Consider the following 15,299-nt stretch of genomic DNA (forward strand, 5'->3'; position numbering starts at 1 on the left):
AAAGATGTTTCACTCTAGATAAATTACTCAGTACTCACTTGAACAGAGACCTGATCATGCTCCCACAATAAAGGTAAATGCCCACGCAACCACACTGAAAAGCTGCAATCTGTCTGCTTTCACTGACTTGATGAATCAATGAATCTCTAGTTGTGTACACAGAGGATAACCAAACATAAATATGTATTTTCAAGAAACATTGGTATATATGTTCTGTGTATTTCCACAGAGAGAAAAGGAGTTGCTAAACCCCAAAAGCACTGCAGCCAGTTCTCAGAGTAACATACAGTAGTTAGATAACCAAAGCAGTCTTAGCAAATCAGGCACACTGAGAATCTGCTGAGTTACTTACAAGTAGGACTCATCCTGTCTAACTTCGGTTATCTAAATGTTAGGTTTCTTGTCTAACCTGGTTGTCCAAGGCTCTTTTATAGACAGTGATGAAAGACAGGCAAATCTAAGGGAAGTTCTTCCAGTTTTAGTTTGTATTTTAAGGTAAATTAAACTTTCCTTTGGAGGCAGACATGTACCCTTTCACTGACCACAGAACAGGGCAGGAAGATTGAACGACTTATGTGCAACTCTTAGACAAACAGACTTAGGTGATGTGACCCCTCCCTCACCAAATCCCATCCCTTCCCTTCCCTTCCTCTCCACAATATCTACAAAACCTCAGTGATGTGGATTGATCAATCAGAGCTTGATCCGAAACTCTGGGATATTTTGATAGACCTGTCAAATTTCATCCCAGAAAGACTGAGCCAAAACCTCAATTCCTCAGTTGGAACCAGCTGATCTGAAGGTCCCCTCCGGTCCAAGCCATTCTGAGATTCCCCAGGCAACTTTTCCTCACCCAGAGCACGATGATCCGCAGGGCTGGGGTTACCTGGGCTTAGGAGACCCATGTCCAAGTCTTTTCTTCCCAAGCTATTCTACTTGACCTTCCATAAATGATTTAAATTCTCTCTCTGTCAACTTCCTACAGACAAAATAGGGATGACAGATACTTTACATTGGTAAAAGCAGTAATGTTCCAGCCATGGGCATTTATTTCAGGTCACAGGGAAATTAATTATAACAAAAAGAGGTATCATCCTATTCTTGTGATATCATCTATCCAACTCCCAAACCAAACCTCATCAAACAGGTGTGTCAATAATGTCTTTAAAAAGAAAATTAAACACATAATTCTCTAGCATCTAGAAAGTTTTTTTTGATTCGGTTCTAGTTTCAGGCTAAATATCAAGTTTCTTCCTTCCCTTTTCTTAGTCTGTTTACCAGTGGAGGCAAGAAATAAATGCAATACTTATAACTGCATCACAAAGAGTGAAACTGGAACACTCTCAAATGCTGTTTTGTAAGAAGAAAACCCAGGTGTTAGAATGACACCAAAAGCAAGGCTCATTTCCAACTCTCCTAGGAGTCACAGTGACCTGAGGGCAGGAAGCAGCCGAATGTAAAACTAGTGGCCTACCAGCGTCCCAGCACCTCGCTTGCATTTCACAAATCATCAGATCTCTGCAGCAGCACGTAGGTGACAGACATCTTTTCTATGTCCCTAGGGGCCTCATCCTGACCTTTACAGTGTTAGTCTTGTGCAGGTGTCCCTGACCCAACTGCGGACAAGCAGCAGCTGATTTGCATCACAACCCTGAAAAAAAAAAAGTGTAATAATAATAAAAATTGAAGCCCTGCATAATATCAAGCCATACCATTAGAGTGTGAGATTAACATTCCAGTATCTCCATTGCTAAGATGCTGTGCGTTTACTCCGAGTGTACGGTTTTATTAGCAAAGAGCAAACATGATGATATGGAGACTGACAAAGCAAGACAAACTGCATGCTTCTGCTTTAAAATAAGAGGAAAGTTAGCTTGCGAAGAGCACTGCTGGGCTCAGAGACAGTGCGGTGGGGACCCCTGGTGTTCTGTGCCTGAGCAAAGAGAACCAGTCCCATCCTTAACACCAATTCACTTCAATGCTAGACATACTGCAGAATAAAGTCTGCTTTGGTTGACAACAGAATCATCCCAGTTGCACTCCATTGACTTCAGCTAAATTCTTTCACTTAAACAACAGTGAAGACATGAGAAGGAAAGTCAGTAACGTTTAACCAGAACCTGCAGATGACAATTTACAGCTTATTGGGTCCCCAGGTCCCACAGGTCAGTTAACAAATCTCAGCCTCAACTTCTTTTATTTTAGTGGTTTGAGTATTTTTTGCCCTTAGTGTTCAAAAAAATCCTTACTGAGTTATAAGATTTAAATTTTTTTAAAAAAAGAAACAATGAGATTTACAAGTGACTCAAGTCTTAATTGTTATCCATTGTTACTCTGCTTTTGAGATATTTCTTTTTAAGCCCCATAAAATGACTTAGGGATCATCGTAATTACGCCTTGACTTCAGCATTCTGAAAGGAGCACTAGCAAAAATGGTTATAATTATGTTTGGATGCATAAAAAAATCCCAAGCAGTAGTAGGGAGGTCGTATTCCTCTGTTGCAACAGCCCTGTTGTGAGAATACATTAAGAACATTCTTCCCGGTTCTGGATTCCCCCATTAAAAAAGGCTTTGGAAATTCCCAAGAGAGAAGTCAAAGAAGAACAATAATGTAGTCCTCAAGGACTGGGAAACAAGCCTCAGAATATCGGGCTTGAAAAGTTTATTTGTTCAGTTTATCGGAGAGAAGGCCAAGAGGCTCCGGTGTGCAGCTCTCACCCATGGACAAAACATCTGCAAGGTGTGAGGAGCTCTTCAGCCTTGATGACAGAGGCATGGATTAGTCCAATGGCTGGAAGCTGGACAAATTGCAGTTTCCACATTGCCAAAGCAATGACATGTTCAAGGAACAAACAAGGAGAGAGGGGAGGCATGCTTACTTCTTGGAGTATTTATAAAGGGACCAGGAAAAGGCAAATTTTAATCCAGTTCTGGCAGAAATGGCAGAAACTGGGCTTGGGGGGAGGGGGGGGATACAGCTGCATGGATAGGTCACAGCCTATGTGCTTTTCACTCCCTGGTATCATCCTTGATGTTTTGGAAAAGGAGTGAGGTGGGTTGCCAGTACTACCCTCAACGTCACAGAAAATTTGCTAAGACACTAACCGTAATTAAATCACATATCTCAAGACCTGACATGTTTGCAAAGATCACAATATCTTTTCCCCTAACATACAACTAATCAGATGTGTTATGGGGCTTATCCATAGCTGTCTGGTCTTTCTCTGCTAGAACAGTTGGATTAGGCAGATCAATGGCTTGAAGTAGTGCAGAAAGCACTGCTGACTAGATGCCCTCCTTGCAGTTTCAGGGCCATCTTGACTCCAGGTTAAGGTCCAGAATATATATTTCTTTCAGTTTTGATTGTCTGAGTCACCAGGGATTCCCCTTCTGCAGTGTGGAATATGGACGGGCTATTGCCATCACCTTCAATACATTCCCTCCTTAGAGGGGCACTGGGCAGTAAAGACATTTCAGTTTCTCCTGTTCTCAGCTTGAATGCAAAACAACTAGTCCTACTCTACAGGACTAAAACAGTAGCATATTTGCTGAATGAATAAGACTGAGTGGGCTGTGCCTTGCACCCAAAGCTTCTTGCAGCCTCAAGCTCTGTGAAATTCTGATATTTTTTTCTGCAATCAGCAAAATCGAGATATTTAGAAAATAATTGTGTATCTAATTCTCATGCAGTCACCTTTTTCCCAGCACTGTTTTCAAGCTGCATGTCAATTATTTAAGATCTTCTCTGATGAAGAAAATTAGCAGCACTGATTTTCAGTTATGTCTCATTCTTCTCTTCCCACTTATTTTATGAAGAACATTTGCATGCATAAAACAAAAAAATATGTTTTGGAAAAACAGATTCTGGACCAGTGCTTTGCCCTTTGAAGTCCCCATGTTTTGAAAACCGACTTCAGTGCAATAAAGAGCCGGTGCCTCAGCTCTGACATGTGATAGCTTGCTCTACCAATGGTAAATAGAAGACTGGGGACAATCTTGTTGGGACAGTAGGACCACTTGGGTGCTTAAATCACAGAATCTTTTCAGTTGCCTGGGACATTCAAAGGCCATCTAGTCCAACTCCCTTGCAGTTTGCTCATGTAAGATTTGGATGTTCTACTGAGTTAGGCCACAACTTCATCAGTCTTGACACTCACTTAAGATGCACCAAGTGTGTTGCAACCAATGGGGTTACCCACCCACACGAAACAGCAGAGCAACACAGTTAAAACCAAATCCTAAGTAATAATGTAATTTAGGCCTCCCATCCCAGCAGCAAGGCACTTAATTCCTCCCAGGACTGCTGCTGCCAGCTTGCTCTAATCCACTTCCAGCTGTGCTGCTGCTCCTGCGAGGAGCAGGGATGGGAAGCAGAACAAAGCGTCCCAGGGAAGCCAGAAGCACTTGGAGGAATCTTCAAACACACAGGGGAAATCATTCTTTCTTCAAGGAAAGCATCTGCCAACTACTGTTCCCCTTACAAGGACTTCAGTCTAGGCCTGGCCTGTGCACGTAGGCCCCGGTTCAGCAAAGGCCTCAGGCCTTGCCCTTGTTTGAGCGCATCGTTACACTCACTGACTTGAGAACACGGTGTTAACTGGTTTGTAGGGCTTTGCATATTCTCTGTCTCATACATCTATAAATATACATATTTCTTTCTTTTTTTTCTCCCTCCATACGGCATGTTATGGTTTCAAAGTGACACCAGCTTGCAGACTGTCAGAAAATTACGTCTGTGAGTGCGTTACTGGTGAACATGCACTGTCCCTGGAGTGGCTGCACCTCAGTGTGCCGTGCAGGAGCACCACGTCCTGCCTTGGAGCTCTTGCAGTCTGACCGCATCCAGACTTACCGAGAGTCTTTCGTGTTCTACTTATTTCAAATATTACTTTTCACATTTCCATCAGGAAATCTTCATGTCTTAATAAGCAAAATTAAATTGAAAGGCCTGAGAAGGAAAAAAAACAACCTAAATGATGGGAAAGTTCAGAAACTTTTCCTAGTAAGGTACATACTTCCGAGGTTAAGACAATGGTCTGTTATCATTTTAGAAAACAGAAAACCTCTTCCTTCCAATGGCATACGATTTCAGCTCCTGGTTGTGGCAGGTCAGAAGATATCAACCCTGAAACCTGTCCCTGGCACCAGGCAGAAGATTGATGGCTCTGGGCCTCCAGCCAGAATCATTCTGAGGGAGGTTTTCAAAAAGTTATTTCTCAAGCAAACTTCTTCTGCAAAAAAATGCTGTATCTGAGCATTTTAGAGCTGGTCTTTAATTATGGGGCAAAACAGTGATAAAGCAATTGAGGGTGGATGATGAGTGCAGCTCACTGCTCTACTTAACAAGTTAGCACACAGCTATCACCATTTTTTGAGTGATCCTTATATGTGTGTTTTTATAAAGAGACAGAGTGCAGAACAGTTTTATTAACATATCATGAGTGAGTTATATGGGTCATCCCAAATGAGTGGCAATAAAATTTTTATATCACACTCGCCAACATGTATTTGGTATTTTATGTGCCACAAATGTTGCAGAAAAGCTATCTTACATATGTTCTAAGACTAGGTATTTTTTATATTAGGCCTGGTTTTGTAAAGCTGCCAGGCACTTCAGTTACCATGAGCCCGACTGTACTCAGCTCTGAGGGAGCCATAAAAACTTGTTTAAAATGTTCTAAAATAGCTTTTTTTTGTGTGTTTCAAAATGCCACTGTTGAAGATCTGTCATCCCAAGACACTCCACAGCTAGAAAGCCCGTCACAAAGCAACTCCTTTTCTCCACAATGATTTTTAAAGCTATTTCTAGTCCTTCCTGGTTGCATGACAGAGAAAACTTAATATTATTGCAGTGTAGGACAAATTATGGCTCATGCTGGGTTTGGACAGGTGTGGGGTTTTGTGGTAGAAAAAGGAAATTCTGCAACTAAAGAGGAAGAAGGAAAAAAACTGAATGGCAATTTGAGACGCAGACACGACACACATTTATATCTATATATTTCTATGGCACCTTGGAAAACTATGCAAAAATTGCAAAGCATTAACATTGCTCCTGAATTAGAGTCTGATCCCACATTCCTGTCAAAGGAAACTCCTCATCCATTCAGGTGCATTCACACCACTTTTTAACCTTGCTCCACTAAAGCCAACAGGAGCTGTGCCAAGAGCTTTGTTGGGCAGACGGCGAAGCTTTTAGGCTCAGAAAAGGATGGGAGGACTTAAGGCTCAGGACAAGCTGTGTCATGGGTCCAGTCTGCCCTCCCCCACCAAGCAAGAGGAGGCTTTGGGGAAAGCTGTTTTCTCCCCTCTGAATGCGGATGGAGAGCAGAGCAGCCTGTGCTCGCTGGGATGACACAGGCTGACCCACAGTACCAAGGACCCATGAAACCACACCAAGGACCTGTGCACATCAGCTCCGATTCCACAGTGGACCTGCACCACAGATCAATTACCGCAGTAAATATCCTATGTAGATTTTTGGAACCCGCTGTTTCCTGCTGATTTAAGGATGGCTTCTAGGTGCACTTTGATGGGTGCACCTACCCAGACTGTGGGCCTGGCTCTCTCCTCAGCAGGAGGAACCCCGCAGAGTCAGAGCAGCTTAGCAGTGGTGAAGGCCGGCTTTAATCCCAGCCCTGCACGTGGGTGCATACCTCCTGCACACACACAGACACAGCGCACAGAGAGGCATTTCCCACCTCACGCACTGAACCACAGCGTGATGTAGCTACTGAAAGAGGTGAACGGCATTTAATCCCGTGTAAGTTAATGATTTAAACGTTCTTGTATTTTTGGCCTCTTGATGTAAATCCAAACCAGACAAGCGGAGGCCTCTGGTCAGACGCTGGAAATTCCTGCGCGTGGGATCGTGCTGGTGGTCCCCCGGCCTTGCGCCTTCTGAAGAGCCCTACAGAGAAACCTCCTTCCGTGCCACTAATGAATGCGCCCACCCACGCTGGGCTGGTGCCTCCTAAGAAATCCATTCAAGAACAACTTTTTAAACTCATAAATGAAATCAAAGGGCTCATTCTACGAGCCAAAGAACTTATGATTTTAGGCAGAATGGTGAATGGGTGGCTACGGGCTGTCCCCTTGGTTTGCAGTGTACGGCCTCACAAGAAAAAAATCACAAGCAGGATACTGAATTTGTACACAGCATTCCAATTAATTAAAATGCATCCTTCTCCAATGAATAGATAAACTGTTACTACTCTGGTTTCGGTATAGAGCTAGAATGATTTGCTCAGCATCAACAAAAGGGAACCAAAGTAAACTCTCAGGGCCGTAGTTTCCATCCTTGTGCTCGGTCAAGCTGTTCTAGATATTAAGCACAAAGCAACCCAAAACTCTCAGCTGCCACGCAACCCTGAGCAACCTAAACCTGCGGAAGAGCATCCAGGAGATAATTTCACAGAGGACTGCCACCGCTTTGTTCCAAGGGCTCTTTGCATCAGCCATGAGGTGGATGAGCACTTCTCGCTGTTCCAAGAGGCAAAGTCTGGTGGCGGGGTAGGAGGGCTGAGTAACCCGGGTGTGATATCTAAGCCAGATGTGGATCTATGCCTGCGATGAGACGATCGCTCCTTCAGAGAGGCCTGTCATAAAATTATCGAGTGACATGGGGGGTGGAAGGAATCAAGCCTGTTGTAATTGAACTGACTTGAAATAATAAATGCACACACTTTCTTTAAACACAGCTTGCCACATCCTGAGGATCTGGAACCAATTCATTCCCTTTCAAGAAGCTTAAAAGTGGTGGGACTTTGATATGGCATGAGCATGTTTGCTTCTGGGCTTACAGCCCTAGCCAGCCTGTTCCAAACCTTTCAACATTTTTATATTATAAGGCAGAAATGTGAGCAAAACAAAGATGGAAAAAAAGCATCAGAAATTCAGGGAACTATTAAATCAGGGCAGCCTGGTCGCCAAATACCTTCAGTAAGTAAACAAATCGTGATCAATACCATATTGCCATGCAGACTTAACCAAGAAGGTTATCACCTGCTTCTGTGCCAGGTATGAAACATAATGGCATGTGGCTAATGAAGTACTCCATGAATCCAGCAAAAAAAATGTGCTGTTATTCTCTGTAATGCTAAAGCAATTTTAGTTCATCCAGAAAAAACACAAATTTTTCCATGAAAATGTCAAAATCAATAGGTTACTCTGAACGTTTCTCTTTTGACAATACTGCATTTTTAAGAGGAAAGCACCTTGTCAGAAGGAAAGATATTTTGTCCAGGGGATGTCTGAGCTTTGACCATAAAGCTTCTCACTTTATGTATTCACATATTTGCCAGCAGAGGGTATCACAATCTTAGAAACAAACAGATGTATGTATCATTGTGTTCGCTCACTTACACGCAAGAATTCAAACAACTAAACGAAGACATTACAAATCTCATTTTTTTCCATAACATGTTCACTTTCAGGGAAAAATGAATCATTCAGGTTCCTCAAGGCTACAAACTCTACAGTCAGAGCCTTCTCACCACCCCTCGGCCACAACACGGCCAAGGGACGGCAGCACTTGGTGTCTGATGCTGTTGCATGACTGCAGCTGTAAACCCTTCTTGAGAAACACCATTTGGGGCCTATCTTGGGTGTGCACTGGGCTCTCATTGACTCTCACATCCAGTGTCCTTCTATTGCATGAATCTCATGAATAATCCCAACCACTTCACAACACTTATCCACAAAGATTTAATAGCTACAGACCGTAGTGAGAGCTCATGTTACACAGACCTAATGACCTCTCCTAACCCAGTATGCCACAAGGAATGATCATATATAATTACAGTTAACCCCCGTTCTCACAGATAGAGATCAGTGGATCCTACAGATTCCCAGCCTGATATCCCACACATTGGTGAATTCACCTTCCTGACTTTCAAGTTCAGATAGTATCATTTAAACAACCTGATGCTTGGTGATTTAGGCAACTTGGTATCCAGCACTCTTCTATTCCCACACAAAAGCAACTACAATTACTTTTGATGCAGTGATACAGGTTCTCCATTCTGTTTCGGTTCTGTCAACAAGTGTTTTTCTATTTTTGTATTTCGATCCTTTGCAACTGATGTCCCTGTCACAGCTGTGGATTTCCAGCTTAACCCAAGAACCTGAGTCACCTGCAGCTAGGGCTCAACATAGAGGACGGCTATGAGGCATGTACCACTACCTCGAGCTGAGAATGGTGTGTATAGGAAATGCATGACAGCCACGTGTGGCAATCTCTGCTCTTTTTAGACCTTAACTACTCACATGGAGCTAGGGAAAGGGGCATTCTCCAAAGAAGGATCAGAGGAACTGGAAAGGATAGTTCAGTGAAAATGTCCCCAGGAAAAGGGAAACACTATTCTCGCCCAGCTCTTGAAAACTGAATGTCAATGGCCCTGCTACAGCTGATGTCTGATTCCTGCATGGCATAAGTCTCCTCTCACAGCCCCAAGCACCCAGGGGCCCTCAGGCACTTCAGTGGTGCTACAAAGAACAGGTCGGTACTCTGCTCACCTCTGCTCTGTCCTCCTTGTGCTCCAGCACTTCAGCTGTACGAAACTCAGCTAAAAGCATTTCTCCACTTCAAAGAGGAAAGCTGAGCACCAGCATGCTCAGAGATGGTGACATGTCCGGGTGTCACAGCCATTAATTACCAGGAGCTGCCAGCCCACATGGGAGCAGAGATGTGCACATCACAGAGCCACTGAGAACCACAATGCCAGGATTCTACACATGGGCAAACACCCATGACAATTTTCGAGTGCAAAGAACAAAGCAGATGAATTGCAGACTTACAGTTGCACCACAGACCATAAAGATTCCTTTTGGAAGGCCAAGATATTTTATTTTCACTGTAGCATCAATTTAGGCTAACTCTTAATTTGTCTTCTTTTTACAAGCCTTCCTACAGAGGTTAGCTGAGTATCACATCGGCATTAGACGCACAAAAAAACCTTTTAGCATCTCTAAGAAGTGAAGTGTTATAATTATTTTCTTTGTTAACAACAAAAAAAAATATTAAGGAGCAGATTGTTATCTGGCATAAATTATCCCTTCCCCATCTTCATCTCATGAGCTAGCCCCAGGCAATGTAAAACCTACTCTTCTCTGAATGATATGATGGCGTCATGGTATTTAGCATGCCTTAGGTCTTTGTGAAATTAGTAATATGAGGTAAGATGAACATCAGTGAGTGACTGCAAGTATCCCACTAGATTATCTCCAGGGATATGGCAGCGTAAATCCACTCTCTTTCATGGAGCAACCGAAACTTAGACTGGCTGAACTTGTGCCTCTCTGAGGGGATGTGGAGAAGAATGTGGAGAAGAAATGCGGAGAATGTGCCAATATAGAGAAGAAAAGCAATTTCATTAAGAAGCGAGTGTAGGATGTGTGTAAATATGCATGGCATCCAGCCTCTGTGGTTGTTTCTTTTGACGCAGATGCGTGAGGAAAAGTTAGGAGCGTGCAGAGTGCAATTACATTTTTCAAAGCCACTTCTTTCATTCAGTTACTTTCTGTTTATATGAGCAAATTAGCTACACTACCATAACATCACCATAAGTGGGATGAGAATCTGGTGTCAATGGCTACATCTAAGAAATTATGCAGGCCAAGAGGCATAGCTTGCTCTCTCCTTTCATTCACTAGCTGCTAAGCTTTTAGTAATGTCTCTAGCACCACTGTGGGCCCAGCTAACTAGCACTCTCAACGGTGCCTGGACAGCATAGAGGAGGTAGCACAAGCCACTGGCCTCATCCAGAATGAACTACAGGATTTCTGGTGCAGCTTGGCTGCTATGGGCAGGAGTTATGCCATGGCTCTCTGCCCTATTTTATTTAATAGTATAGATCTAGTTAATCCAACTGTGGACGTGTGAATTGAGTCCACTGAATTTACCACCTGAAACTGATCATCAGTGGTACTCGAAGTCATATGAAGGCAGCTTACAATAAAACAAGGGGAAAATAGCAAAAATTATTCATCTTTTAAACAGCAAAACTCCCTGGTGCATTTGGTAACGATCCTACTCACCAGCATTGTCCTGCTGCTTGGTATTTTTGATGTAAGCAGAAAATTTGGAGAAGATATCAATTCCAGCAGTGTTTGATTCCCGGTGCTTAGCAGCCAGCTTGGGATACCTGAAAGGAGATTGGAGAGAAATATCTTGTTCGTGATGCAGCATCATGATGATACTTACAAGTAGAAAGAAAAGAAAAAAAAAAAGAAAGCCGTGTACAAGGAGCTGCAATTAACACTATCATTTATCTCAAAACAACAGTTTGGCAAGACCCTCTTCATAGTATCTGTGCCTGTCACGGCAGAGATCTGGACAGTTACACAGGGATGGATTCATGACAAAGGTAGTTACAATAATGCTTTATGAGACCACAATCCAACACATAGCAGCCTTAAATCAGAAGGAAGCATAAATTTCGAAAAAAGCGCAGGGGAGGTTGGCAACCAGCTCTCTCTATTATGAATAGCAGTCGTGTTTAAACCCCTGTGCAGAAAAGGCATGCCAGGATGTTACAGCAAGGCGTGTTAACATCACCCAGGTGAAGGAACATAACGTTTTCAGTCTCTGGACTGTCATTATTTTATGGACATCCAGCACAAAGGAATATACTGATCCGAAAGATCAACGCAAACTAATGACTCCTACTGGTTTTGGTTGTCTTGGACCAGCGTATAGAAAATTAAATACCTGGTTGCTTGCCTCAGGACTGGCCCATAGAAGCTGGTTCAGTCAGAGGTAAAACTGCAAGGAACTGAGCCAATTTTCATTGATTCATAGATTTTAAGGTCCAAAACACAAGCCAGCAATCTTTTTCTGCACTATCCCTGTAGGAAGTCCAAATGTTTGACAAACTGAGGCATATCTGGTGAATCCAGTCTGACACTTTCCTCAGCAGTTTGTTCCAGTGGTTATTCATTCATACCAAAATATCTGTGCCCTATTTCTAATCTGAATTAGTACGGTTATAACTTCCAGCCATGGATTCTTGTCATTTCTTGATGAGACTAATGAGTACTTCTCTGCATTCAGAGCTCCTAGTATTCTGCAATCAGTTCCTCTTCCAACCTTTTTGTTGGAAGAGCTCAGAACCCTTCAGTTCTTCACAGTAAAATGCTTTTCCTGGCACAGATATTTTGTGTGGCAACGTTCTGCATCCAGTCCAAGTTATTTTCAGCTCTATAAAATGTGGACACCAGACCCCTATGATATTTTTTTTAGCATTGGTCTCCTTAATTCTGCATACAACGGCATCCTGAGATGTGTTCAGAGAAAACATTCTGCAGTTATTAGTCACACAAGTAACTTTCACACATGGAAGTCGTCTCACAGAAGCCAACAAGTTTCATAAATAAATATTACTCCTGTAAGTAAAGATTGTAGGAGCGAGAGCTTTTTAGGAACTCCTCTTTGGACATCTTTCATTCCTAGGAAATGGAATATTGACTGAAAAACACTCAAGTTCTTACTTTGGAGGTGCAAGAGTCTCTTCCAAGAATTCCTCAATCTTGTTAACATCTGTCTTGACTTCTCCATTAAAAGTTAAGAACGGTGGGTGAGTTCCGGGAGCCAGGTTGTGTAGATCAGCTGGCTTTCTGCAGAGAGAAGAAAGGTCATGAAACTGTTGATCTTTATGGTCAGGTAGTTGCACAGATATTCACAGTTCATGCAAAATCAGTTGCTTGCCCTTCTTTTTTCTTCAGCAGTTTGTGGTGAGGATACTTTTAAAATACCCAGAACTCTCTGTTTGATATAAAAACATTCCACAAGTGAAAAAAGGAATAACAAACCTGAATCCCAACTATTTTGTTGTGCACCACAGACTCTCTAGGCCAGTTACCAATCTGATTGAACTTATTGGGGCCTTTCTATAGGGAAAACACTGGATCATGTATCTATTTTCAAACAAAACTGAGCAATTTTTACCTTTTCAGGTCAACAGTGGTGACGTTGAACACAACTCCTTTGAGCCAGAGGATCATGAAGAGACGCTGGGAGAATGGGCAGTTCCCAATGCTTTCTCCATCTATACCCGCCTGAGGGAAAGAGAGAATGGAAAAACAGAGTCCAAACATGTTCGCTGCTCATCTCTCTCAAGATGGAAAATTGGATATTGGAAGAGAAATAACTAGCTTAAAAATAACATACAGTGCCTGTTATTTTATGTAGTTCAGCTCAATGGCAGAGTAACTCCAGGACTCCACCTTCATCTGGAGCTTGAGAAAGCAACCTGGTGCTTCTCCTGGGGGCAGCTCTGGCCCTAGAAGTTGTGACCCTTGCTTATGCCGAGCAACGCTCAGAAGACTGCATTTTTCTTTTCACTGTATGTTGAATGCACGTTCTGGATGCAGACAGAAATCTGTGTCTGAATCCTTCCAGAGCTCAAGGCAGACTTCAGCCACCGCATTCAGTCTGTTCCTATCTCTCGCACCTAATGAGTTGCCTACAAACCACTACAAAACAATAAAAAACTGCTGGTGTTAGCACTGAGGAAATAGCCTGTTTTTTGCCTCTAAAAATTTATGGTTCTTAGCCATGCAAATTCTGACTTAGAGCCATAGAGGGCTACAAATAACACTAGCAGAACTGCGCCAAAGCCGTGTCCAAGGACAACATCCCTCTACAGTAATTACGTTTGTGGCCAAAGCTTTCAGGACGATAATGGTTTTGATAGATTTCCGTTTTAATTTGTGGTACCATTGTGTTTGAAAGATTCTTATAATCCTAGTGAAGCAACCAACCTTCCTTTCTTGACCCATGTGGGTTGCATAACTGTACTTTATGTGCGCAGTGTGTGTCTGAAAATGGCTGATGAAACAGGCAGGAAAACACACGGCCTTTTCCTCTGGAGAAAATATCACATTACTCTGTTTGCTTTCACAAATTTTATCTTTTTAATATTCAAGCTGTGAGGCAGCATTTCTCTGTTTTAAAGAAGGAATCACTTCTAATTACTACAGTTTAGTGAAACACAGCACAACAAGAAACACTTTGAGAGGTGTCCAGTTGCTACAACTTGCTTATGAGAAGTTTAGCTGAAAGATTTTCTGGTAAGCATCATCAGTCTTTCTCACATCTTCAACACAGCTACTGATAATTCTGTGTTTAAAAACAAATTCCAGATTTCCCATCTACCAAAATATGGAGACGGTGCGGATTCAAGTCTTGGAGATAGATCACTGTAAAGTTTTGGGCTAGGTAAAGAGCTTTTCTCTTGGTTCAGACCCAGTTCCTAGCAGTCCAACTCTGGAGATACACGGATCAGGAGATACAGCTCAGCTGCACTTCTACCTGAAATAATGGACTGGCCATATGCCTGGCACATGGCATATGCAGGAACCTGCAAACTCTATGGGTGAAGGTACAGTACAAAGCTGAGCAAAGGAAGATGCATTTTCTTGTCTGCCTGGGGTGTGAGTAAACTTGTTTTGCACAACTTAGTCAAATAGCTGGCTCTGTTCTCCAAACTTCATGGCAAAACAAAGACAATGCTACCATGGGAATACCAGGCACCACAGTGTTGCATGCAATAATTACTGCGAAATTACATTTATTCATTTGGCTTTGGCTTAATAAAACCTTGCCAAGAAGTTGTAACTTCTTACGCTCCTGAAAAGAGGCAAATGCTACAGGGGAAAACGCTGATATGACACCAAATTTCCCCTTGGCTTTTTCACCACCTCATTCTACCCATATCCTCCACAATGGAGTCGGCCAACAGAACCTATAAACAATATATTATGAACCTTAAATTTGAAGAAAAACAGATTGACCACTGAATGAGATAAAAACAGGGCAGGCAGGAGGGCTGACTCTCATCTTAACGTTCTCTGGATTTACTTTGGCTTGTAACTCCATTGAGTCTGATTCACTCCTCACCTGACTCCCTTTGAAGGCAATCAAGAACTCTGGTTTGCCAAGTCCTGCAAATAACTGGTGAGCAAAGGGGTTTTGCACCACGGAACACTCAGAGGTCTCCCATCCTGCACGGAGGCATGGCACTGCCTGCCCTCAGTGCCCTTTTCTTGCTCTGCAAGTCACAGATTTCACCTTTTCAGGAAAGAGACTCTGGAATAGTGTTGCCCTGCTCCCTCCTATTACATAGTCTCACAGAAAGGTTAAAGATTACACAGATCTGTGCCTTTTTGCACTCTCCCAATCCTGAAAGGCCATGCTGAAAAACACTCTCAAGACCAGAAGAGGAGCAGAGGGGACACAGAGTGGTTGGATGGTGATGATGGGTCGTGTGAGGCTGAGGGATGGAGGACACTGGGGACTGGA

The 15,299-nt window shown here is 42.8% G+C and overlaps 1 protein-coding gene across 1 annotated transcript in view; it reads right to left on the minus strand.

Annotated features, from left to right (window-relative positions):
* Nucleotides 1–15,299, minus strand: part of CLIC5 (chloride intracellular channel 5) — a 56,281-nt gene that overhangs the window by 18,677 nt on the left and 22,305 nt on the right. Inside the window, exons 2-4 of the mRNA XM_021390752.1 lie at nt 12,945–13,054; nt 12,488–12,613; nt 11,036–11,142 (exon numbers count right to left, since the gene is read on the minus strand). Of these exons, the coding sequence (XP_021246427.1) occupies nt 11,036–11,142; nt 12,488–12,613; nt 12,945–13,054 (343 nt within the window). The remainder of the gene's footprint in view (nt 1–11,035; nt 11,143–12,487; nt 12,614–12,944; nt 13,055–15,299) is intronic.

This window comes from Numida meleagris, chromosome 3 (assembly GCF_002078875.1).
Source record: "Numida meleagris isolate 19003 breed g44 Domestic line chromosome 3, NumMel1.0, whole genome shotgun sequence".
NCBI classification, from domain to species: Eukaryota; Metazoa; Chordata; class Aves; order Galliformes; family Numididae; genus Numida; species Numida meleagris.